The 24,863-nt window shown below is 32.4% G+C and overlaps 10 protein-coding genes and 1 non-coding gene across 11 annotated transcripts; 8 read left to right on the top strand and 3 right to left on the bottom strand.

The window, feature by feature from the left end:
* Nucleotides 1-362: 362 nt before the first annotated feature.
* On the bottom strand, nt 363-1,378 carry RpL31 (ribosomal protein L31). The gene is made up of 3 exons (XM_065512052.1): nt 1,319-1,378; nt 771-1,033; nt 363-694 (listed from the first exon to the last, which is right to left on the bottom strand). Exons 2-3 carry the CDS (start codon nt 992-994, stop codon nt 544-546), a joined length of 375 nt encoding a protein of 124 aa, XP_065368124.1. The 5' UTR covers nt 995-1,033; nt 1,319-1,378; the 3' UTR covers nt 363-543.
* Nucleotides 1,379-1,868: 490 nt separating this feature from the next.
* Nucleotides 1,869-2,658, top strand: LOC135960621 (transmembrane protein 234 homolog). Its single transcript, XM_065511953.1, has 3 exons — nt 1,869-1,980; nt 2,035-2,337; nt 2,522-2,658. Exons 1-3 carry the CDS (start codon nt 1,965-1,967, stop codon nt 2,617-2,619), a joined length of 417 nt encoding a protein of 138 aa, XP_065368025.1. The 5' UTR covers nt 1,869-1,964; the 3' UTR covers nt 2,620-2,658.
* On the bottom strand, nt 2,633-4,301 carry Urod (uroporphyrinogen decarboxylase). Its single transcript, XM_065511952.1, has 5 exons — nt 4,134-4,301; nt 3,670-3,954; nt 3,446-3,604; nt 3,089-3,388; nt 2,633-3,022 (listed from the first exon to the last, which is right to left on the bottom strand). The coding sequence occupies exons 1-5, from the start codon at nt 4,146-4,148 to the stop codon at nt 2,711-2,713; spliced, it is 1,071 nt and encodes a 356-aa protein (XP_065368024.1). The 5' UTR covers nt 4,149-4,301; the 3' UTR covers nt 2,633-2,710.
* A 1,278-nt stretch (nt 4,302-5,579) lies between these two features.
* LOC135960198 (death-associated protein 1) lies at nt 5,580-6,906 on the top strand. The gene is made up of 4 exons (XM_065511431.1): nt 5,580-5,722; nt 5,812-5,876; nt 6,279-6,367; nt 6,423-6,906. The coding sequence occupies exons 2-4, from the start codon at nt 5,828-5,830 to the stop codon at nt 6,576-6,578; spliced, it is 294 nt and encodes a 97-aa protein (XP_065367503.1). The 5' UTR covers nt 5,580-5,722; nt 5,812-5,827; the 3' UTR covers nt 6,579-6,906.
* Nucleotides 6,907-7,227: 321 nt separating this feature from the next.
* Nucleotides 7,228-7,314, top strand: TRNASTOP-UCA (transfer RNA opal suppressor (anticodon UCA)). Its single transcript has one exon. It is a non-coding gene; the product is annotated as a tRNA-Sec (tRNA).
* Nucleotides 7,315-9,034: 1,720 nt separating this feature from the next.
* Nucleotides 9,035-9,851, bottom strand: LOC135962485 (trypsin alpha-4-like). The gene has a single exon (XM_065514443.1). It carries the CDS (start codon nt 9,826-9,828, stop codon nt 9,061-9,063), a length of 768 nt encoding a protein of 255 aa, XP_065370515.1. The 5' UTR covers nt 9,829-9,851; the 3' UTR covers nt 9,035-9,060.
* Nucleotides 9,852-14,602: 4,751 nt separating this feature from the next.
* Nucleotides 14,603-15,202, top strand: LOC135962491 (coiled-coil domain-containing protein 103). Its single transcript, XM_065514449.1, has 2 exons — nt 14,603-14,900; nt 15,088-15,202. The coding sequence occupies exons 1-2, from the start codon at nt 14,743-14,745 to the stop codon at nt 15,194-15,196; spliced, it is 267 nt and encodes an 88-aa protein (XP_065370521.1). The 5' UTR covers nt 14,603-14,742; the 3' UTR covers nt 15,197-15,202.
* A 1,685-nt stretch (nt 15,203-16,887) lies between these two features.
* LOC135962484 (trypsin alpha-4-like) lies at nt 16,888-17,707 on the top strand. Its single transcript, XM_065514442.1, has one exon. The coding sequence runs from the start codon at nt 16,904-16,906 to the stop codon at nt 17,669-17,671; it is 768 nt and encodes a 255-aa protein (XP_065370514.1). The 5' UTR covers nt 16,888-16,903; the 3' UTR covers nt 17,672-17,707.
* Nucleotides 17,708-18,829: 1,122 nt separating this feature from the next.
* On the top strand, nt 18,830-19,600 carry LOC135962481 (trypsin alpha-4-like). Its single transcript, XM_065514439.1, has one exon. It carries the CDS (start codon nt 18,830-18,832, stop codon nt 19,598-19,600), a length of 771 nt encoding a protein of 256 aa, XP_065370511.1.
* A 2,529-nt stretch (nt 19,601-22,129) lies between these two features.
* On the top strand, nt 22,130-22,937 carry LOC135962480 (trypsin alpha-4-like). Its single transcript, XM_065514438.1, has one exon. The coding sequence runs from the start codon at nt 22,153-22,155 to the stop codon at nt 22,921-22,923; it is 771 nt and encodes a 256-aa protein (XP_065370510.1). The 5' UTR covers nt 22,130-22,152; the 3' UTR covers nt 22,924-22,937.
* Nucleotides 22,938-23,335: 398 nt separating this feature from the next.
* On the top strand, nt 23,336-24,106 carry LOC135962479 (trypsin alpha-4-like). The gene has a single exon (XM_065514436.1). The coding sequence runs from the start codon at nt 23,336-23,338 to the stop codon at nt 24,104-24,106; it is 771 nt and encodes a 256-aa protein (XP_065370508.1).
* The last annotated feature ends 757 nt before the right edge of the window (nt 24,107-24,863 follow it).

Raw genomic sequence — 24,863 nt, 5'->3', positions numbered from 1 at the left:
ATTTTGGTTATTTATGAAGTCTTTCCTATAAAGATGATACAAAGAATTGTTACAAAAGTCGATCAGTATTTGGGTAAAATATTTTGTCGAACAGTAACTATAGCGAAACTTCAGAATACAAAATGAATTCCTAATTGGTCACTTCATCTGAAAACAATGATATATGTATAACAATGGAAACTATAGACAAACTTTAGAATAAAAAAAAAATATGAAATTGCAAGCTAACACACGAGGTCATTCAATTGTTTACAATTATTTTTTTAAATCCTTTTTGTTTCACTTCTAAAGTAATTCCAAAAATCAAATCCTTCCACAAATTAAGATCATTTCGAATCACCAATAATCAACAACAAAAAAAATTGTTGTGTACAAAATAAAAACTTTATTTTCTTCTTCCAATAAAATGGACATTACTTTTATTTAAACCTAAAAGTCCGTTTTAGAACAAACAACTGATAATCATCTAAACATTACCCAACCAAAACATATTGCCTTGGCTGGCAATAATCACATTTGGAAGGGATACGTCTAACGTAGAATTTAATCATCGTTGGATTCAACATTTTCGGTTTGCAAGTTCTTGTGGGTGGCAACAGGAACATAAGTTACCAAAGTGTACAATTTGTTGGGTGAATCTTCATCATCATTACGACGACGAGCCAAACGTACGCGAACGCGGAAGGGGGTGGATCTGAATGAAACAAAATAAAAACATATAATAAATAACTTGTTCAAAAAGGTAAACAATAGAGTAGTGGTGTACTAACCTGATACCCTTGGACCAGATGTGCTTGTTCAAACGGGTGTCGATTCTGACATCATTGGTACCCATCTCCTTTTCGGCAAATTTGCGGATTTCCTTAATAGCACGGGGAGCACGCTTCTTGAAGCCAATGTTGTGGACACGCTTGGCCAAGTGAATGGTGCACTCGCGGGTTACCACTTCATTGATGGCGGACTTGTTACGTTTTTCACCTTTTGTTTTGGCCATTTTTCTTGTTATGAAAATGCTTATCTGCTATTCACAGTCCTAAAACATAAAGAAAATTATTTCATTATATTTTTTATGTAAAATTTCCATTTTTAGAATATTTGGTTTGAACAACAAAAACATTAGTATAGAGAGGCTCGGGGGCCATTTAAGATTTTTTCATTTTGCACTTTTTTCTTTAAATTTTGAGTAAACTAACACAATTTCATAGTATATTTTTATATAAACATAAACTACACTTGATTTTAGGTCACATTTTGTTAATTATTTTATGATTTTTTTGATGTTTTTGGATTTATTTTATAAATTTTTATAAAAACCAACCTATCGGAAATGAAAGCCTGACGTAAAAGAAAGGGAGAACTGTCAAACGTCAACGCCATCTCATATTTGACGTTTATCAACAATTGCTGTTGCGAGCGACCTCTATATGTCAAATGTTTACATAGGAAGTGTTTGGAATTCATAAACTGTCGTTAACAAAACAATATAGCAAAATAGCATACACGAAATCAGTTTAATTGGAGAAATGAATTTTATTTAAAATTATAAGTTTGTTTATATAGTATTTATGTAAATGAATAACTGTGGGAATGAAATTTATTACTTAAATAAACGTTTTATAACGGTTTCTAAAATCATTCACAATAGCAATGTTTGCGCGCTTCACAAATAAATTAGCAGCTGATTAATACAGGAATGGTAACTACTCATTTTAGATATTACAATGACAGACGGTTCCACGCACTGGAATAACCCGGTTTCACACGCCCAAGGGGTGTCAACTCAGCAACCGCCGCTTCTACAATGACGACTAATTTTCATTCATTTATTTGGTGTTTCCTTTCTATTAATATAAATATACAGCATTTCAAAAAAAAAGTATCAATCATATATTTTTAACTATCCAACCCTGGATTCTTTTTGTAATTATAAGTTTATGAAAGCCGGTTAATAGACCTTGTTTGCAATGTTTTTTAATATTTGTAAGTTTAAATATAATAATTTTAATAATTTAATTGGAAAATGATTTATTTTAGTATCATTGATTGCTGTGGGCATATTATGGGGCTGTACAAATCCTTTTATAAAATTGGGTAGTCAAGGCATTGAACAAATAAATACCGGTTCTTCCGCCAAAAATATATGGCTAGAATTGAAAACTATTGCATTGCGCCTAAAATATTGGGTGCCATTTTTGCTGAATCAATCCGGCAGCGTCTTATATGTTTGGACTTTACAATCTTGCAATATAACGGTTGCCGTTCCGGTGGCCAATTCTTTGACCTTTGCTTTTACGGCTATTACGGGATATATGTTGGGGGAAAGAATTCCCGGTAAAAGTAAGTTCAGCTTTTAAAACTAAATACATACAGCCCAATCATGAATAAAAAATATCCGCCGGAGTTTTTTCCTTTTCCCATTCAAATTCCGTGTTAAAAATGGGAATAGGGAAGAAACTCCCTCAGATACCTTATTCATGATTGAGCTGATAGTACATTTTACAAATACTGCTATTATTTTCAGATATTATTATTGGGACATTATTAGTCTGTGTCGGCTCTTCTTTTATGTTATATGACCAAGTTATAAGACAAACCTCAAATTTATTAGAAGTGAAATAAAGAAAGACAACAATTTATATATAAATTAACAAACCATTACCATTAAAAGTTTATTACAATTCTACGTTATACTCAAAAAGTTAAACTTAATCTACAAGGCTTTGTGGACAGCATCGACCAATGTCTCCATACTAACAATGGGAGTTAGTGGTGTTATACCGTGACCCAAATTGGCAATATAACGAGTTTTACCAAATTTGCGCACCATTGTTGTAGTTAATTCGCGTATTTCTTCGGGTGTTTTATACATATCCTGTGGATCCAAATTGCCCTGCAGTGTAATATTGGGACCAACTTGTTTGCGGGCATCTTCGGGATCTACAGTCCAGTCAAGACCTAAAACTTCATAGCCCAATTGTGCTTGTTCGGCTAAAGAGTGACCAGCACCTTTGGCGAATAATGTCTGAAAATGCAAGAAAATCAAGAAATCAGTCGTAAGGTAAGTGGAATTTGACTGTTTTATATTTACCATGGGTACTAAAGGAATTCCCTGGTCAGTTAAACGCTGTTTCAATTTGTCATTAATTTCCTTAATATAAGGCACACACCATTTTAAAAAGTCTTCTTTGGTTAAATGCTCGGCAGAAGATTCAAACATTTGTAAAAGTTGGGCTCCAGCCTTAACTTGCATTTCCAAGTAGTCGACAATAGAAGCAGTAAGCATTTCTAAAAGCTTCTTAGCATCTTCTGAATAGTCAGTAAGCCAAAATTTAGCCTTGGACATAGTTTTACTACCTCCACCCTCTATCATATAGCCCATAAGAGTCCACTAAAGAAAAAAACCATAAAGTTTTGATAAACAAATCATATCATATATTAGACTTACTGGTGCCCCGGTAAAACCTATAAGTGGTACTTTGCCCTCTAATTTATGTCTCATCATGGTAATGGCATCTCCCACGTAAGTTAAACGGTTCACCGCTCCTTCAGGAGTTAGTTTCGCCAAATCAGCAGGAGTTTGTAAAGGTTCGGGGAAAACTGGGCCCTAAAAAAATAAAATTTATACATAACTAAAATCTTAGTAAAAGTTCTTTATTAAAATTTACATACCACACCCGGATGCATTTCCACAGTCATACCCAATGCCTGGGGTATAACCAAAATATCAGAAAATATAATTGAAGCATCTAAATCGAATCTTCTCAATGGCTGCATAGTAACTTCACAGGCCAATTCCGGAGTCCTGCACACCGTAAAAAAATCATGCACCTTGCGTACTTCTTGGAATTCGGGTAAATAGCGGCCGGCTTGTCTCATTACCCATACTGGTACACGATCTACGTCTTCGCCACGTGCCGCTTTCAACAAATTATCATTTTTCAAAGCCGGAAAATTCTGAGTGGTAAAATTAAAACAACCGGATAATGTAAATTTAATTAAAGTAAATAATAAAAAAATTAGTCGTTTTAAGATTGCTTGCATCTTTTTAGAAACTACACTTTTTATATATGATGTAATTTTAGTTTCTTTGAATTTGTTTAATTTTCCATCTTCATTTTGATTGTTACTTTTACCTTTGCATCCTTCATGTTTTATTGTTTATATGTGTTAGTAGCGTATTTATATATTTGAGTTATATTTGAATGAATGTGCAATTATTTCTGTGTATAATTCGTTTATTTTCCTAATGTTTATCAATTAATCTATTAATTAGTTTTCTTTACTGTCAAAATTAATTGTCATTGTCGGATTTTTTCTGAGACAGCTGTTTAGCTGCAACTTTTCATTCACAATAGACATTAACCCCTAAGCGAACAAATTAAACACAAACAAGTAAGAGAGCTATATTCGGCTGTGCCGAATCTTATATAGCTAACCAAATTATACTTTAAAGTAAACATTGTAAATATTTTTTTTAGGTAAACAAAATTTAAAAATACATTTTTTTGAATTTTTATTTAAAATTTTTAAAAAACGATAATTTTTTAATTTATTAGTAAAAAATTAAAATTTTTTTAAATTTGAAATATATTTTTTTGCAAACAATTTATGACGAACTAATTTTTTTTGTTGAAAAAAAATTCTTGTTAAGAAATATTTTGACCTATACATCGTTTCAAAGGCCTTTGAAATATATAGCATTAGATATCCATATTGTCTATATTAATTACTTAGTAATCCAGATATAGATACAAAATAGGTAAAAATCGAGGTTGTCCTACCATTTGTAGGCTGATTTTCTAAAAAGGAATAATAATTTCGATGAAGATACCTTCCAATAGTTGATTTAACGTTAGGTTAAATGTATTGTATAATTTACCTATTAGCATAGATAATAAAACTTATAGGCTGTTTTTATAAAATTTTGGAACAAATAAAGATCCCAGTAACAGTTTATATTTTCATAATTTTTTCTGTTAATATTCATATTTTATGTATTGCTGACCTTAGGTCGGTCGAAGGGACTTTAAACTCGGGGGTGTATCGCTAAAATCAAATTTTCTGTATATAAACATTTTCTGAAGTACTGTCATATAAATTCAAAAAGGAATTTTTGGTTTAGAATGTTAATAAATAGTACCATATTATATATCATATTAAAGGTATTTTGAAGCACTATTCAATGCTACCAATAATGATCAGATTATATTCAAAATATATGAGAAATGTACTATTATATATATACTCCCATATGCATAAACAATTTTTAAATTTATCAAAGGTTTATAAAACTAAATTTCCATTCAAAATTTGTTTTATAAACCTTTGACAAATTTAAAAACTGTTTATGCATATGGGGGATAGACTTTAAATTCCTATAACTCCTAAACTAAGAGCTACAGCCATTTATGTACTAATTTCGGAGTGCGATATATAAAAAAAACATAGACCGTTTGTGTGTTAAAAAAAGTGAAATACAACACTGTAAAGATGAAGTGCATTTATTTATCTCGTTCAATGCATAAAAGGAAATTGCGATGAAGAACAACAACAAACAAATACAGTAAATAATCGCAAAAAGGAAACACCGACAACTACAACAACTTAAAGAATAGAACAAAAAATATATTCTAAAAACAGATAATAGCTACAGAAACTGCAGTCGTGTCACAAGTAAACGCGATAAAAATTATCAAAAAAATAAGCAAACTTTTTTAAAAAGGTAATTAGAACTCATATTCTAAACATTTTTAACATTGAAATTAAACTACTCATTCGATTTGTTCAATACTTGCAACATTTTTTTTTTAGAATCACAAAATACAATATGGCTGATGAACAACAACCTACTTTATTGGCTGGACATCCACCGGCAGGTAAGAATTTTGATGTATATGTGTTAATTTTGACCAGCAAAAATAAAATGCGCATTTGAAGAATATCAAAAATACACATGTATGTATGTACATTGTTTTTTATGTATTTTGTTTATGTATTTTTGTTTTTAAATGACTTCGCCCATATTCATAAATAATTTATAAATTTATTAACGGTTTATAAAACAAATATTGCATGGAAATTTTATTTTATAAACATCCGATAAATTTCAAAATTGTTTATGAAAATGGAGGTTAATAATTAAAGTTGACCTTCAAATACTTTGTTATTGACTAATAATCATATGCACATATATGGGAATATTAAGTGTTTGGAGGGGAATGGGAGTTATGTACATGTTTAGAAATAATTTGTTTATATGTAATCCGTACATATTTCAGTTAAGGCTGGTGGCATGCGTATTGTACAACATAAAACACCCAATGCGGAACGTCCTGCCAAAGATGCCGAAGATTGTACTGGTTTAACTGTAAGTTTTTGTTTGCCCCTAATATATTTTATACTAACATAATTTGTACTTTAAGCAACCTGTTAATGTAAATGCTATGTCGGTGAGTGGAGCTCCTGTCAAGGGTAATTCAGATTATAGTCCTGAGGCAGCCCAGGTGGCCCATAATCCAAAACCACCAGCACATGTTGCTACAAAGCCCCATATTAACATTCAACAACCTCGCAAATGAACTATCAGTACTTAAGATGGTCGTCGTTCTATAGAAGTCCTACGTTAAACAACAATTATCGTTGAATTCTAGAAGTTAAACTTCTTTACTTTTTTTTGCGTATTTATTTGTTTTGGAAACAATTAATTTCTATGAGTAATATACACATTCCCTTTTTTATATTTCTTATCTTTGTTTTTTTGTGTAATTCTGCTTTGTTTTCTCCGTTTAATTAAGTCTTAAAAAGAATAGCATTTTTGAATTAAAAATAAATGTATTTTATGTTTCTGCTTAGAATTTTTTAAAAATAATATAAAAACGTTTTTAAAAACTATTTTTCACATCGTAATTTGATTGTTTTTATTATTAATTTTTAAAGGGTGTTGGTATTTATACCGTAATTTGATTGTTTTATTATTAATTTTTAAAGGGTGGTGGTTATATTTATAAGACGCCGAAACATATGCTTTGATTGTTGTGCTGAGGTGTATTTATTCTTCTTTTGTTTTGGTATGTTTTTCTAGTTTTATTCTTCTGTTTTGCTTTGGTGTATTTTTGTTTTTATTATTTTGTTTGGTTAAATGCAGATTTTCTTCTGTTCAAATAAAATTCTCGTATTCTTTTTTGTAAGAAGTGTAAGTTAAATACGTTGTGTTTGCTATAACTTATTGCCCCACTGAACTTCGGTGGTCCGGGGTGCAGGCTTCAAACCTGTAGTCGATTAACGTCGAAGTGGTTCGATTCCACCTGGGGGGCGTATACATAAAATTTTATTTTTTTATTTATCGAAAAAACTATGAAGAAAAATGTAAATAATCAAGCATGTTACAGAATTCCATTCCGATCGAAAGGGGAATTAATTACGAATTTTGCTTCTTCAGAAAAAGTAAAACTAAAATTTGCTTCGGAATGAAACCACTTTCAGATTTCAAAGTTGAATTGATATTTCATTGTAATTATTTGTTTTTCTAAAATTTTTAATTAATTTCTGTACCAAAAGCTTTCCTTTTATTTTAATACAAAAGACGCTGTGAAATTTAAATCAGAAATAGAATTATAAAATATTTTTGGAATTGATAAATTACACGGAATCTGAAACGAAATCGATCGGAATAAAAACTACGGAATTGAAACCATTCCGAAAAAAAATGTGTGACAGGCCTGTATTTGTTTTTCTAAAATTTTTAATCAATTTCTGTAGCAAAAACTTTACTTTTGATTTAATTTAAAAAACGATGTCAAATTAAAATCACAAATACAGAATTATTAAATATTTTTGGAATTAATAAATTACACGGAATCTAAAGAACCTAAAACGAAATCGATCGGAATGAAAACTTCTGAATTTAAACCATTCCGAACAAAATGTGTGGCAGGCCTGACAGAAACAATTCTAGCTAATTTACAATTAACAATTCTAGTAAATTAGTTTTGGCTAATCCAAAATTCATTTAAGACGTGGTTAACCTTGGTCCCGAACAATATAATTACTATGTTAAGGTCGGACCTATGCGATAACAAATTGTCAATACAAATACTACCTATATTTTATAAAAGATTTCTAAGAGCGGCTATCTAATTTATAAACAGGCAATCTCAGGATCTAAACTCAGTAAAAATGTTGAAATATATTTGAACCTACAAATTTGTATTCAATATGACGATCAATTCATGAATTTTTAAAAAACATGCGTCTTAACTAAATGTTTCGTTAAATATAAATATTTGTAGCTAATATTTTTTGTTACAATGTTTATAAAATGACTTTTAGTTAATTTCTGGGAAATTCCAAAAGAATTGCGTTAAAAATTTGATTGCGGTTGAATTAAAAAAAAATACTCACACTTAAATTCATTGATTAAACTCAAGTGTCTTTGATTTGAGTGGTACGTACAAAATTAAATATATTTGTTATGTAAAATCATTTCTTCCTTATCATTAATATAAAAATATATCATAAGCTAAATGAATTAAAAATCAGCGCAGTCAGCTGTGACGATTTTTATAATAACATTTGAATTTGTATACCATTTACCATGAGCACTAATTGCTTAAGGTGAAGTAACATACTGTCTTTCGTGTGAGGGGAAAATAACCTAATCCATACTCCATAATCCAAACTGATCATACTTAACTCCTTACAATTAATCTTCTTATGCAAAACCGAAAAAAACCAAACCGATCGGTTTTAAATTTTTTAAAATCAAGATTTTGAATTGTTCCGGTTTTTTTAAATCTCCAGGTTCTAGAATCTATAGTCAATATGAATTAGAATAACGAATCTGTATCAAAATATAAATGAGCAATACGAACACAATTTATTTTTAAAGCCAATGTTACTGACTGATCGTAATTATAACTTTCGTGCTCATTTAAATCAGATGAGAACTCAAATTGTCAAATCAATGATTAATAATATATTAAATAAAAAAAAAATAATCGGGAGAAAACTAAAACTACTGTGTTTTAAACAATTCTTTAAAATCTTTATTTACAATCAAATTTAAACGGAAGAAGCTGCACTGACAACCCAGGAGCGGAGAGCAGCTACATCAGCATACACACCAGGGTAGTTGGTGTATGCACATCCATAGCCCCAGGAGACAACACCAACCAATACACCACCGGACACTAGAGGGCCACCAGAATCACCTTGGCAAGAGTCCTTGCCGACAGTGTAGGCACACAACATGCTGGACTTGATTTGACTACCATAACCATAGGTGGAAGAAGCACATTGAGTGCGGCCTACAATCTTAAGGTTGACGTATCTTAATTGAGCGGGAATGCTACCACCAGACGAGGTAGTACCCCAACCGGAGACGGTAGCAGCAGCACCATTAGCGGGAGCAGATGTAGCTAAAGCGATGGATTTGATGCTGGAGGACATGGTTAAAGATGAGCTCAAACGGATGACGGCAATGTCGTTAACTTTGGTATTGGAGTTGTAACCTTCGTGATTCTTGAAAGCAGCAACACTCACCAAAACACCACCGGAATTCCAGTAGGAAGAACCGGCACGAACCTTCAACACAGATGCAGAGACGGATTGCAAGCAGTGAGCAGCAGTTACTATGATCTTAGAATTGTAGATGGAACCACCGCAAGAATGAGAACCACTACGTTGGAGGGAGATTTGCCAAGGATAGGAGCTAATGGTGGTAGCCACACCACCAACAATGCGACCATCCAATTCAGGGACCATTCCCTCAGGAATGGCAGCCCCCAAAGCGCAGGCAATAGCCGACAACAAAATCACAAATTTCAACATGTTGATAAAAAAGCAACTACTGTATTTCTGCAGACCATTACAACCTATTTATATGAATATGCAAGTTAGTTATCATATTAGAATGTTGGGTATATTATAATAACTAGTATAAATTTTCGATAAGACCTATTGATACTTTCTTAATACTCAAGAAGTACATACATGTTCCATTTACTAGATAAGATTTAAAAGACATAATTTACGAAATAAATGCCAGGGAAATTAACCTAAGGGTTTCTGTTCCTTGTCTAATTCAAGGAAATTTCAATGAATATTCCCGGTTCCCGAACTATATTGCATCCAGCTGCAAAATTTGCGAACATTTAAAAAGCTAAATAAGGAAAGGATTGAAACGAAAAACTAACTGTGTCTAATTAATAAATCAGCAGTTTCAAATATTACAAAAGAAAATCGTGAAAAAGGTACTGCAAAAACTCAACATTTGGGAGAAAGACATGGTAAAACCAATCCAAGACAAGATAATTTAATGGCAATAGAGGTTAAGAAATTCCCAAAAAAATACTCTTCAGGAGGTTACCAATAATCTAAGAATGGTTGCTATCGCCCCGTAAAAAACATATTATTTCTAAAAAGGCAGTGGTGGGATCACATATGTAAAAAGGCCGAAGGAAAAGACAGTGGCCTACCCAATCGCCAGACCTCCATAGAAAACCTATGGGAAATTTTAATTTACAAAATACGGACACAAAATAATACCAAGAAGGAACCTTTATCAGATGCTGTTATAAGGGAATGGCAAAATATTTCAAAGGAAACGATTGAATCTATAATTGGTTCAATATATCGTCGCATTAATAAAAAACAAGGGAATCCAACTAGGGATTTGTATTAATCGAATCGTCATATGCGAGAAGATTTGCTTTACTTCTTTAATTTCAAAAAAGAGCCGCTGAAGAACACCGATTGCTTTTAAAAACTTATGGTGAATATGTTCCATTGGTTTCAACGTGCAAGAGATGGTTTGTTCCGCTCAGAAGTGGTGATTTTGACACGGAAGACAAAGATCTCCTAGGCCAGCAAATTCATTGGGAGCTACTCAAGCAGCACTTTCAAAACGTTTGCAGGTAGCAGGAGGATCCAAAAGATGGGAAATTGGGTACCATACGAATTGAAGCTAAGAGACCATGAAAGACGATTATGTTATGTTCGAAAAGATGTTTGAAAATAATTTTTGCTTCGAATTATTACTTCAGATGTAAAATGGATCCCTTACGATAAGCCGAAGCGTAAGAGATCGTATGTGAAGCCCGGTCAACCAGCCGAATAGATACCAAAGCCAAATATTCATGGCGCTAAGGTAATTATCTGTATTTGGTGGGAACAAAAGGGTCATATATATTATGAGCTGCTGAAATCTGACCAGAACATCACAGGGAACCTATACCGAACGCAACTGATTCGTTTGAAACGGGCCGAAACCCGTAAAGAATATGCAACCAGACATTAAACCGTAATATTCCATCATGACAACACTCGGCAACATATTGCAATACCTGTTAAAAAGTATTTAGAATGAAGTGGTTGGGAAGTTTTGCATCATCCGATTTTCTGTAATGTAAATTTAATATTGTTACGAAATTGTACTTGAATTCAAATATAACGATTTTAAGGGCTGATTTAAAAGTAGCATAATGCTTTCAAATAACAGTGCTGTAATAGCAAACTGTAACATATCTGTGGACATTATTAAATAAAAGCTTTCAGTTGACCATTGATCGTAAGTTGGCAACGCTGTTTGAATTCGAATATTCAGTTAAAGAACATTGTAGAAAGTACACCACAGATGGCGTATGATCTAGAATATTCGAACTTTGACAGTTAAAGAGCAATCTAGAGTTGACCATTGATCGTAAGTTGGCAACGCTGTTTGAATTCGAATATTCAGTTAAAGAACATTGTAGAAAGTACACCACAGATGGCGTATGATCTAGAATATTCGAACTTTGACAGTTAAAGAGCAATCTAGAGTGCAGATGGCAGTGTTATAAATAGTGGCAGAGGTTGCAGTCGTGAATGAGTTTAGCAGAGACGCTTTTCGAATAAACATCAACTGAGTGCCTTAAAGTGTATTGTGTTTTTCAAGTAAATTCGTGTACATTATAAATTGTGTCTGAATTTCTGAGAATTTATAAACGTGTATAAAAAAAAACATTGAGTGACTATTTAATTCTGTTGTTGTACATTTTAAATAAATAAAGAGTTGTTACAATTTTCAAACTACTAAACGGCAATCAAAAGTATCCGGTTTATTTAAAGGAAATAAACCAAACGTTTTGAAAAGGTTAAAACCAGGGTTTCGATATTCAGCTCTAGCAACATATTTCTTACATTTGACTATGCAATAAATATGAAATTATCTCATTTCATCACAATCAGCTAATATAAATATTCATACTGTTCGTTCGTATTACTATTAAAATTGCAATGCTAGTCTGCAATTTTTAGTAGCAAACACAATCCATTGCATATCCACCAAAATATATGTTCGTGCTTTAGTACCACACACAGTTTTTCTGTCGTGCTAATATTGCACTCCATTCGTTTTATTTTGTTGTGCTGGCAAACTTTTCTAGCAAAAATACACACTTCTGTAGTTGTGCTGTAGCACAATTGACATTTCTGCAATTGATGCTATCAGTTGCTGTTCTTGATAAGTGCATAACAACATATCAGTAAACACACCCAATGTACAGTTGGGCAGAATCAAAATTTTTTTGAAATATATCTGGCATTTCTAAACGGCTGATCTGATCAGGATAAAATTTGACGCGGGCATAGCCAAGGAGTATTCGAGTTTAAATTATTGAAATGGGACCTACAAATGCCTCAGGGGCGGCGCTATGGGGGCTCAGAATAGGGTACCTTCGTCATGCAAAATTTTTAAACACGTGCCATTTTTTTGTTTTCCATTCGATTTCAAAGAGTTTTATATGTTTAGAAAGCGCTCGCCTATGTCTTGAAAAAATATGCTTGTGTGTGCTATTTATCTCTTATACTTTTCGAGTTATAGGCATTTCAAAATTGAAATTTTAAAATTTTGCCATACCTTGGTCCGCTTTTTTAAAAATATAGGTCGTACTTTTGTACCGAACGGGCTCGATTTTTTTTTGTTAGTTAGACAACTAAATTATCAGTAATATACAAAATATTTCAGAGTAATATCGATTATAGATCCAAAAATAAACGATTTTCAATTTAAGAATTCAAAAAATAGTTAGATTTTTGCTGTTTTTTGGATGAAAAGGTGACTTAAATCTTTTTTATTAAAAAAAAACTTTCTTTAAGAACATATAACAATTTTATGTTTTTCTGTAAGGTAGCTTTACAGAGAACATTTTGATATAAAAAACATGTCCTATTTTTTGAACATGTTGCCCTTTCGTCCTTCGGAATTTGACCTATTTTTTGATAAAAATTTCAACTTTGGGCCACATGTTCTAAAATCCCAAAGTTGGGATCAAAAAACGGAAAGCAGCTTTAGAAACCTTGATTTGTTCCCTATTTATCCCCAAAGTATTTTCCCAGCCCCGAAGGAAATGTAGACCATATGGTTAAAATTGTAAAAAATACCATTTTCGGGATTTTCGCTTAAATTTTTAGGAATTGTGGGATTCCTTTTAACCTTTTGAAAAGTTTTTTTACACTTTGTAATTTGGAATGACAAATTTAAAAAACGTTGAAAATTTCATTGAGTTTTGCTAATAAATAAAGATTTTATTACAGATTACATATTTATTGAGTTTCTAAAACTAAAATTTTTATCAAAATTTTAATAGGATTGCAAATACATATTAGGAACAATTTGATCCACATTTATTCCGAACATTTTTTTTCTTGTTTAGATATTTTAATTTTTGGTCTTACAAAAAAAATGCAAGTCAATATCTCAGTTAGATTCAAAAATATTTACACTAATGAATAATCGTTATTTCGTATTACATACTTGACAATAAAATAACTAGCAGCATCCAAATAGCCAAAAAACAAGAAATATCAATGCAACCATAGCAAAGCAACCAAAGAAATGTAAATTGCTGCCAGAGAAAATTGATAGCACAACAAAACAAAAACGAATGCTGACGCGCAATATTAGTTCGGCAAAAAAGTGTGTATGCTGCTATAGCACGAACATATATTTTGGTTGTTGTGCTACAATAACGAGTTGACAACTGGTTGTATCTGCTACTAGAAATTGCAAACTAACATTGCAATTTGTATAGTAATATATGAATAGTAACAGCAATTTATATTAGCAGAGTTATACAAAATTATAATAGTAACTATATTTTTAGTATGCAGATTGATAAAAATGTATATTTACTGCAATTGACGGCTAATATAGTAGCAATTGTAAACCCTGGTTAAAACGTAACAATATATTAAAAGAATTTAAAATTTGTTTTGGTTTGTGACGGGTTTGCATTAATTGGGCTATATACATATCTTATCTACTATTCTATAATATGTGGTTTCCTTTTTTTTGTGAGCAAAGTATTTATATTAATAATATTCAATAAGATTAGTCTAAACATAATCTTTACGGAATCTTATTATTTTTTTAAATAACAAATATTTTCACATCAAAATATAAATGACGTTCACCATGATCCTAACGATAACATACATAGAAATAAAAATATGAGAACTTTTTTACAGCGCACATCAGTCTGAGCCATTTGAACATCATAAATGTTAATATTTAATTGTTTAAATTATTTTATACATCATAAATAATATCCCTGTAACATTTTTGTTTTCTATTGCCTTGGCAATGTACAACCACTCCATGTTGCTATTGGCAATACTTATCGAAGGATTTTATTCCAAAATAAATAGTTTTTGTACATCTCTAATAAAATTCTTGAAATAATAGAAAGTTATTGAATTAAAAAAATGTTTTCAACCAATATAGCAGCTAAAATAACGGCTGAAGAGTTACAATATTTAGAGGAAATGTGTCTGGAGACTTTAAAGTCTGGTGAATTACATACATTAAGAAATGAGGCAAAATTGCGAGCTGTTAATAACACTAAAAGTTATGATGAATTTAAGTAAGTTTATTAACTTGGCAGTTTTTCTATGTTCAAAGAAAAGTGAAACGAATAGATTAGTATGCAAATCTTTTTAAAATAATCGTAAATCGGTTTTCACAGACATTCTTTCGTCTTAGAGAAACTGGCAGTAAATTAATGAATTTGCTAAAAATCATTTGAAATATAATTCCTTTTTTTATTTTAGAGATATAGTGGACGCCGCTCATTTGAAACCAATATCGAGACAAGATAAAATGAATTCAAAAACAAAAAATCGTTTATGGAATTCTGCTGCTCGAGAGATTGAAGATTAAATTGTGTATATAGTGTTTAGAAAACAGATTTGAGTTTCACCCAAAGATTTTAATTAATTTCTAATAAATTCTTGAATTGTAGTATTTTGTAGCCTATTCCAAATATCGAAAGAATTAATACATAATTTTAAATCAAATATATTATTCCTCTTAACCATTCCCTTAAAGAATTCATTACGAATTAATTCCTAGGCATAATTTCTTAGTAGGGTAGAAGAGGGACCATACGCCACTTTTTTTTGAGGCTATCTCAAATTAAGACCACAATACATATTCTTAATTTGTTTCTTGTTTCGAATACTTAGTTAGATATGTTGGCTTTAGGTTTGATCATTTCAATCTTGCCTATCTCATCTTAATAAACATTTTTTTAACATTTCTAGACTGACCAAAAAGGCCGAAACGAAACCAAAACAATCAAAAAATATAAACGTATTTTACGGTTTTATACCTTAATTCACAAATCAAAGTATAATAAACTAGATATTTATTGCTTATTTCACATAATTTACAAAAAAAATTTAAAGAACGTGTGACTGAATTTTTCTATATTTTATCAACATTTTGCTCTACATTAAAGGGATTCCTTGTATCTGGCGAATGTGCCCCAGGGGGAGTTATGATGTTTAATATAAATTCTTTTCGTACTTCAAATATTGTTCACTATTATAGACATTCTATTACCAACCAATATATTTTTTGTATCACAAAAACTAAAGATAGCACAAAAAATTCACACGCTGAAATATTTTCAAAGCTTCTTGAAAAACCATTAATAGCGTGTGTCTCACATCATATGTAAAATTTAACTTTCCCACTTTCAGGGATGATAAATAATCGATAAACGAAAACATAACTTGATAATGTAAGAAAATCGATTACTCGGTTTTTAAGCTATTCGGTGTTGGCAGATGTGCCCCTATGGCGAATGATCCCCATTCTACCCTACTTCAAACGTAGTGAATTTATTCATTTGAGAATAAATTATCTATAGAATTAATTATTGATTGAATCATTAAAATTTTCTTTAATTCAAATCCATTACAATACAATTTAATAAAATCTATTGAATGATTTAATTTTTCTTCAATTCAATTAGATTTGACAAAAAGGCTTAAGTAAATTCTGTTCAATTCATTTTATTTTATTTATTTATTTGAACTGTTCAAATTATTACTGGAAGTTACGGGATTCCGTTCGTTTACGGTTAACGAGAGAGCAAGAGAGTGGGTGCGTTCGTATTATGAATTAATTACATCTGAACTGAACACAACACTGAATGAATTCTTTTGAAATAAAAACCTTTGAATTAAGCTAAAGAATTTTTATTGTTTGGAATGATTTGCTAAATTAAGATTCAATGAATTAAGCCTATATTGCCTATATTGTCTTTAACCTAACTCCTTCATTTAGTTTTTAAATAAATAACTCACTTCACCATTCGAACATATAATTAAACATTTGGAATTTTAATAAAAAAATATTCCATGCTAAAACTAATCTTATCATTTTAAATTAGTTTTAGTTTAATCGTGTGAAAAGAGGCAAGTATTTTAACAAATTAAAAGGAAAAATGCAAGATGTTTTTTTTAAATCTTATCTGGGCATTCGAATTTGACCATTTAAATTCCTAACACTTGCAATTCATATAAATATCAAGTGTTGGAATTCAAAACTTTAGTAGTTGTTTAATAAATCAAACAAACAATGTTGAAATTAGTGGTTTTATTGTGTGCTGTTGCCTGTGCTTTGGGTGCTGCCGTGCCTGAGGGTATGATCCCTCAATTGGATGGACGCATTGTTGGCGGTGAAGCTACCACCATCAGTTCATTCCCTTGGCAAATCTCTCTCCAACGTAGTGGTTCTCACTCTTGCGGTGGTTCCATCTACAACTCCAAAATCATTGTGACTGCTGCCCATTGCTTGCAATCCGTCTCGACCTCTGTCTTGAAGATTCGTGCTGGTTCTTCCTACTGGAATTCTGGTGGTGTTTTGGTTGGTGTGGCTGCTTACAAGAGCCATGAAGGCTACAACTACAAAACCATGGTTAACGATATTGCCATCATTCGTTTGAGCTCTTCTTTGATGATGTCTTCCACGATTAAGGCTATTGCTTTGGCTACCAATGCCCCTCCTAGTGGAGCTGCTGCTACGGTTTCCGGTTGGGGTACCACCTCATCTGGTGGCAGCATTCCCGCTCAATTGAGATATGTCAACCTTAAGATTGTCGATCGCAGTCAATGCGCTTCTTCCACCTATGGCTATGGTGCTGAAATCAAGTCTACCATGATCTGTGCCTACACTGCCGATAAGGACTCTTGCCAAGGTGACTCTGGCGGCCCTTTGGTGTCCGGTGGTGTCTTGGCTGGTGTTGTATCATGGGGTTATGGCTGCGCCTACGCCAACTATCCTGGTGTATATGCTGATGTTGCTGTTCTCCGCACCTGGGTTACGAAAAATGCTTTATCCATTTAAATAAATACATAAGAAATTTTATAAAGAATTTTTACTTTTATTTTATTTAAGAATTCAGTTCGTTTAGAACCCTTAACAATTTCTCAAGAAACTGCAAGAATGTAACCTCTAAAGTTCTTAATTCCTCAATGAAAAGCAAATACTACATAAATCAAATCAAAACAATTGGTGTTGTTTAAATAACAGCAATAAATCTTGATAATATTAATGTATTAATTATTATTTATGACATTTTTGATTATTACATTAATTTACGATCCGTTATAAATATGATTGTTTTACAATGCTTGATATTTTTTAAACTTATTCACACGAAATAAGATTATTAAAGTGATTTTGAAGGACTGGCACTTTAAAACCTATAGTCGTCGTTAAAAATTATACAGCCCAATTATGAATAAAAATTCGTTCAAGGTGAATTTATACACGGTAACCTCAACTAAACAGCTGATTTCTATGACAAACATCAAAATCCATACATAAAATTTATTTTGCCTCTTAAGCGAGGCAATCGAATTCGCCAGATGTCTTCGTGTTGCCATCTTGTAGAATTTCGCCTTGAACTCGCTTTAAAAATTTAAACGTTTGTATATAATGATTCTTTTAAACAAAATCAAGGAAATAAAAATTAGATTTTATGGCGGTAAAAGTATTATTGATACAATTAAATTTTAAACATAACTAAAACTCATTTAAAATTTAAAAAATAAAGAGATTAATAATCTAATTTACTCGACATATGATTCATTAGTTTAAAAAGTAGGAAGTCGATTAAATTCTATTAAATTCAGTTTTGTTTTATGGTCATAATAAATTAATAATTTGCTTTAAATCACTTACAAACCTTATTAAATGCTTGTCAAATTTCATAAAAATAATCTTATCAAAATTTATTTTCTTCGCCAAATTAACACACGCTTCTGGTATCAATAAATAATTATTTATGTTCAATGAAACTAAATAAATAGTGTCAAATTGGACATTTATAAATAGTATATACAATCACCGGCAATCATAAACGATTACTAAAGTCAATAATGGTTTACATGACGAAAATGTATGGAAAGCCATCATTTTTGAATACCCCTGTTTATAGGTATATATAAAGGAAGAATAGTGGGCAAATACACCAGTTATTGTGGTTATAGTTCAGTGAATATGTTAAAGTTACTAATTTTATTATCGGCCGTCGTTGGCGCTTTAGGTGCTACAGTACCAGAGGGCATGCTTCCCCAATTGGATGGTCGCATTGTTGGCGGTGTAGCTACCACCATCAGCTCCTTTCCCTGGCAAATCTCACTCCAACGTAGTGGCTCTCACTCCTGTGGTGGTTCCATATACAATAATCAAATCATTGTGACGGCAGCTCACTGTTTACAATCTGTTACTACCTCTGTGTTAAAGGTCCGTGCTGGTTCTTCCTTTTGGTATTCTGGCGGAGTTTTGTTGGATGTTGCTGCTTTTAAGAATCATGAAGGTTATGATGCCGATACTATGATAAACGATATAGCCGTGATACGTTTAAGCTCATTATTAATCACATCATCCACCATTAAGCCAATAGCTTTGGCTACCAGTGCTCCGGCTAATGGTGCTGCTGCTACTGTATCTGGCTGGGGTACTACCGCGTCTGGTTCTGCCTCTCTACCCAGTCAATTGAGATCTGTGGATGTTAAAATTCTAAGCCGCACCCAGTGCGCATCTTCCAGCTATGGTTATGGTTCTGAAATCAGATCTACCATGATTTGTGCCTATACTGTCGGTAAAGACTCTTGCCAAGGTGATTCTGGTGGTCCATTGGTATCCGGTGGACTTTTGGTTGGTGTTGTATCTTGGGGCTATGGTTGTGCCTTCACTAACTACCCTGGTGTCTATGCTAATGTTGCCGATCTCCAATCTTGGATTGTTAGCAGTGCTAATTCCGTTTAAATTGGGACTTGAATAAACTTATTATTAACACTTTAGAATATCTTTTTATAATTCGAATTATTTTATACGTTTAAGACATTTGTAACGATTAATACTGACCGAGAGATTAAATTTTTGGATCACTTTATTATCTGGTATTATCAAGCTATCAAAAATTGCAGATGGAGCGAAAAAAATAACTATTGAAACTACGAAATCCTTGATTTTAATCAATATCTGGAAACTCCCAGATATCTGGTAGCCCTAAAAAGGTGTGTCATCCAAATCGTTCTATAATTGAGATAAAAGATATTTAAGAACCCATTTTTCAGCTCTAAGTTGCTTTTACAAACAGCAAGTTTACTTGACGCAAGAATTGAAGAGTCTTGCCAGTACAAGCAAGTGTACTGGCCTCTCTTGACTCTCTCTCCTATAAACTCAGACTTGCGGCAAGAAAACTTGCATTGTGTAAAAGCAGACTAATAAATTGTTCAGATAGAATTTAAAATTGTCCTTTAATAAATATTATAATTGATTGTAATATGAAAATAAAAATAATTTTTCGGTGACGCCTACTCTCCACGCCCACTGGATAACTAAATAATACAGTACAAATCAAATGTGTAGCAAATTAATATAATGATTTTGTAACGAAAAGCAGCCACTTCGGGAAACATTTTTTTTGAGAAAATTTTTGGAAAATTCTGGAAAATCATATTTTTTATTATGTATACAGATAGGGATTTTGTAAAGAAAAGACATTATGCTTTAATTAGCATAATAATAAAACTGGAGATATTAGCCGATTTTCTCCACTTTCAAGTTTTCCTAAAAATTCGTCGCAATCATATACAGTGACCGACAAAAGTCTACATACGACCATTATTTTCGTAACTCGCGGACTTCTAAACCATAATAAGTAAAAGTAATGATGCAGTTTTATTTCAAATGCATTTTTAGTAATATAACAAAAAAATATCGCTAAATTTATAATTAATTTAACTTTTATTAACAAAAAATTAAAAAAAATATGTTGACAAAAGTCTACATACGATCTGTACACTAAATAAAAATGTTCAGCGAATACAAATTTTCATTAAATTCAATATTTCGTTGGACCACCACGGGCATCTACAAGCGTCTGGGCATCGAAGCAACTAAATTTTTCAGTTCTGCGGACGTTATATTTTGCCATTCTTCTGGAAGGTTCTCCTTTAACATTGGTGCTCAAGTAATAAGATGTTTTCGGATCTTCCGTTGTAGAATTTCCCACACTTGCTCAATAACATTTAAGTCCGGGCTTTGAGGTGGTGTGTACAATTGTCATGGGGCATGGGGCATGGTAGAGTAGCCAATCTTTGACAATTTGAGACCAATGTTTCGGATCGTTATCTTGCTGAAAAATCCAACTTTAACCAAGAGTTAAAATATCCGTTGATAGCTCTCAAATTTTGTTCCAAAATGGATTTGTACTGATAACGATACATATTATCCTCATAACCATCACACTGCCAACACCATGCTTAACTGTAGCGAGTAAGTTTTTCGGATCCATTGCTGTATTTGTTTTGCGCCATACTTTATCTCTCTCCAACACTTCCAAATATGTTATACTTCAACTCATCAGTGAACAAAACTCGCTTCCAGAATTCCATGTCCTTTTCAAAGTGCGAATTCCAAACGCAGTTTGCGATGCGTTCGCTAATTTACGAGGATTTTTGCTTTAATTACCATTATTATTTAAGGTTCTTTGAATTGTTCGTGAATAAACAATATCTTCTGATCTTGTTGCGAGTTCTTTGGCCAATTGTGTGGTATTTACTTTTGAGTTTTTGTTGACTTCTTTTAAAATGATGATTACATCTCTACGATGTAGTTTCTTTGGGCGACCACTTCGCGGCTTGTTTTTAACTGTACCAGTGTTTTCAAAGTAACTGAATATTTCTTGATCTGTAGACTTAATAAATTGCATTGCTTATCTGTTAGTATTCAAAAAAAAACCAGGGCATGCTGTGGTCGTATGTAGACTTTTGTCAATGTTTTTTATTGTTTTTTATGAATAATTTTGCAAGTTTACATTGCATCAAAATTTTTTGGTGCATAGCAATAAAAATAGCTTTCAAACAAAACTGCATTATTATTTTTTTATTTACCGGGTTTTCTCTAATAAAGTGGCAAAAATTGTGGTCGTACGTAGACTTATGTCGACCACTGTATAGCTTTTTCAATTGTTTTTATTAAGTTATTTACTATTAAATATTATCATTTTGAACATGGAAAATACATATTATCACTTTCTAAGAAATAATAGATTAAATTTAGATTTACTTACTTGTACAGCCAACCTTCTTAGTTAGTTTAATAAATACTCTCATGAAAAACCCCGAATAATCTAATCATAATACTATGTCTTACATACAATAGCAGATTGTTTCATATCAATAGAAATCTAACATAATCTAATGATGAATCAATTAAACTATAGGCATTAATGAAATCTAAAGCATATACTATATATAAAAGAGAATAGTAATTGGTAAAAATACCAGTAGTTAGTTTTACCTACAGACAACATGTTGAAGTTTGTGATTTTATTAAGCGCTATAGCTTGTGCTTTAGGCGCTGCCATACCAGAGGGCATGCTCCCTCAATTGGATGGTCGTATTGTTGGTGGAGCTCCAGCATCCATTAGTGCCTTTCCTTGGCAAATCTCCCTCCAACGTAGTGGTTCTCATTCTTGTGGCGGTAGCGTCTACAATAACCAGATCATTGTGACTGCTGCTCACTGTCTGCAATCTGTTAATATCTCTATATTAAAGGTTCGTGCTGGATCTTCTTTCTGGATTTCCGGTGGAGTTTTAGTCGATGTAGCTGCATTCAAGAATCATGAAGGTTACAAGGCCAGCACCATGGTTAACGATATTGCTGTCATTCGTTTAAGCACACCCTTGCCTCTGTCTTCAACTATTAAGCCCATTCCTTTGGCTTCCACTACTCCAGCTAATGGCGCTGCTGCTTCGGTCTCTGGTTGGGGTACTACGGCATCTGGTTCTCCATCCATGCCTACTCAATTGAAATATATTGATGTTAAGATTGTAAGTCGTAACCAATGTGCTTCTTCCACCTACGGTTATGGCTCTGAAATCAAGGCTACCATGCTGTGCGCCTATACTGTTGGTAAGGACTCTTGCCAAGGTGATTCTGGCGGCCCATTGGTATCTGGTGGTGTTTTGGCTGGTGTTGTATCATGGGGCTATGGTTGTGCCTTCGCTAACTACCCTGGTGTCTATGCTGATGTTGCTGCCCTTCGTTCTTGGGTGGAGAAGACTGCTACCTCTGTTTAAATTGGACTGAAATAAATGCTTTATGAAATCTTAATAATGAATTTGATTTAACATTTTTATGATTAAATTTTGAGGCATAAAACCCTTTGAAGACTTGCAAAAATTTGCAATTTTACTTTATTTACCTTAAAATAAAGGATGATGTAAAGTAATTAAACGTATCAATCTATCAGTTAACACAAATTATGATTGTTTAAAGAAAATATATAGAAAGCTATAGGTTCAAAGCATTTCACCAAAACCCTTAAATAATCTAATCAAAATTATGTTTCTTAAATACAATAGTAGATTGTTAAATATCAACATAAACTGATCACAGTCTAAAGGCGATAAAGAGGTACATAACACTAACTATAAAAAGCCATAAGAATAGTTAGTAAACATGTCAGTACTTAGTCAGACCTCTGAGAATATGTTAAAGTTTGTGATTTTATTGTCGGCAGTAGCCTGTGCTTTAGGTGCTGCCATGCCGGAAGGCATGGTACCTCAATTGGATGGTCGTATTGTTGGTGGTGTTACAACATCTATCAGCTCCTTTCCGTGGCAAATCTCTCTACAGCGTGGTGGTTCTCATTCTTGCGGCGGTTCCATTTACAATAACCAGATCATAGTGACGGCTGCTCACTGTTTGCAATCAGTTTCTACCTCTGTTTTGAAGGTTCGTGCAGGTTCATCATTCTGGAATTCCGGTGGCATTTTGGTTAGTGTGGCTGCTTTCAAGAACCATGAAGGTTACAATTCAAATACCAAAGTTAACGATATCGCTGTCATACGTTTGAGCTCATCCTTGACTACTTCCTCCACAATTAAACCTATCGCTTTGACTTCAACTGCTACTGCTACTGGTGCTGTGGCTTCTGTTTCCGGTTGGGGTACCACAAGCTCTGGTTCGGATTCTCTACCCACTCAATTACGATACATCGATATTAAAATTGTTGCTCGTACTCAATGCGCTTCTTCCAACTATGGCTATGGCTCTAAAATTAAGGCCAGCATGATTTGCGGTTATACTGTTGGCAAGGACTCTTGTCAAGGTGATTCGGGTGGTCCGCTGGTGTCAGGTGGTGAGTTGGTTGGTGTTGTATCATGGGGCTATGGTTGTGCTTATCCAAACTATCCTGGTGTTTATGCTAATGTTGCCGTGCTACGTTCTTGGGTTGAGAGTGCTGCTGCAAGTGTTTAAATTGTAATTTAAGTAATATTTTAAGGAAATTCTATTCTTTAATAAAAATATTTTAGAATAAATTAATTGTTTTTTTTCATAGTTGTACCAAAAAGAGAAAAACTAATTTATCAAATGCAAAGTGAAAGTGAACGAGTGGATGAACAAAATCCTGTTATAAGCAATTTTAGATATTTTGGATTTTATTCATGAAAACCGATGGGAAATATGAGAAATATGATGGGAAATATGAGTGATCACAGATTTTCTTTATTTTCTCTCTAAACCCTTTAGTTTACGAATTATAAGCAATTTTAGATAGTTTGAAATTTTCATCGCGAAAATTAAGTTTTGGTGGGAAATATGAGTGATCACAGATTTTCATTATTTTCGCTCTAGCACCTTTAGTTTACAAATTATAAGCAATTTTAGATATTTTGGAATTTTCGATATAAAAATCAAATTTTGGTTGGAAATATGAGTGATCACAGATTTTCATTGTTTTCGCTCTAGGACCTTTAGTTTACGAATTATAAGCAATTTTAGATATTTTGGAATTTTCGATATAAAAATCAAATTTCGGTTGGAAATATGAGTGATCACAGATTTTCATTATTTTCGATCTAGGACCTTTAGTTTACGAATTATAAGCAATTTTAGATAGTTTGAAATTTTCATCGCGAAAATTAAGTTTTGGTGGGAAATATGAGTGATCACAGATTTTCATTATTTTTGCTCTAGGACCTTTAGTTTACGAATTATAAGCAATTTTAATTTT

The sequence above is a fragment of the Calliphora vicina genome, chromosome 5 (assembly GCF_958450345.1).
Source record: "Calliphora vicina chromosome 5, idCalVici1.1, whole genome shotgun sequence".
NCBI lineage: Eukaryota > Metazoa > Arthropoda > Insecta > Diptera > Calliphoridae > Calliphora > Calliphora vicina.
The sequence above is the reverse complement of the archived record's forward strand: the minus strand, read 5'-3'. Positions and strand labels throughout refer to the sequence as shown.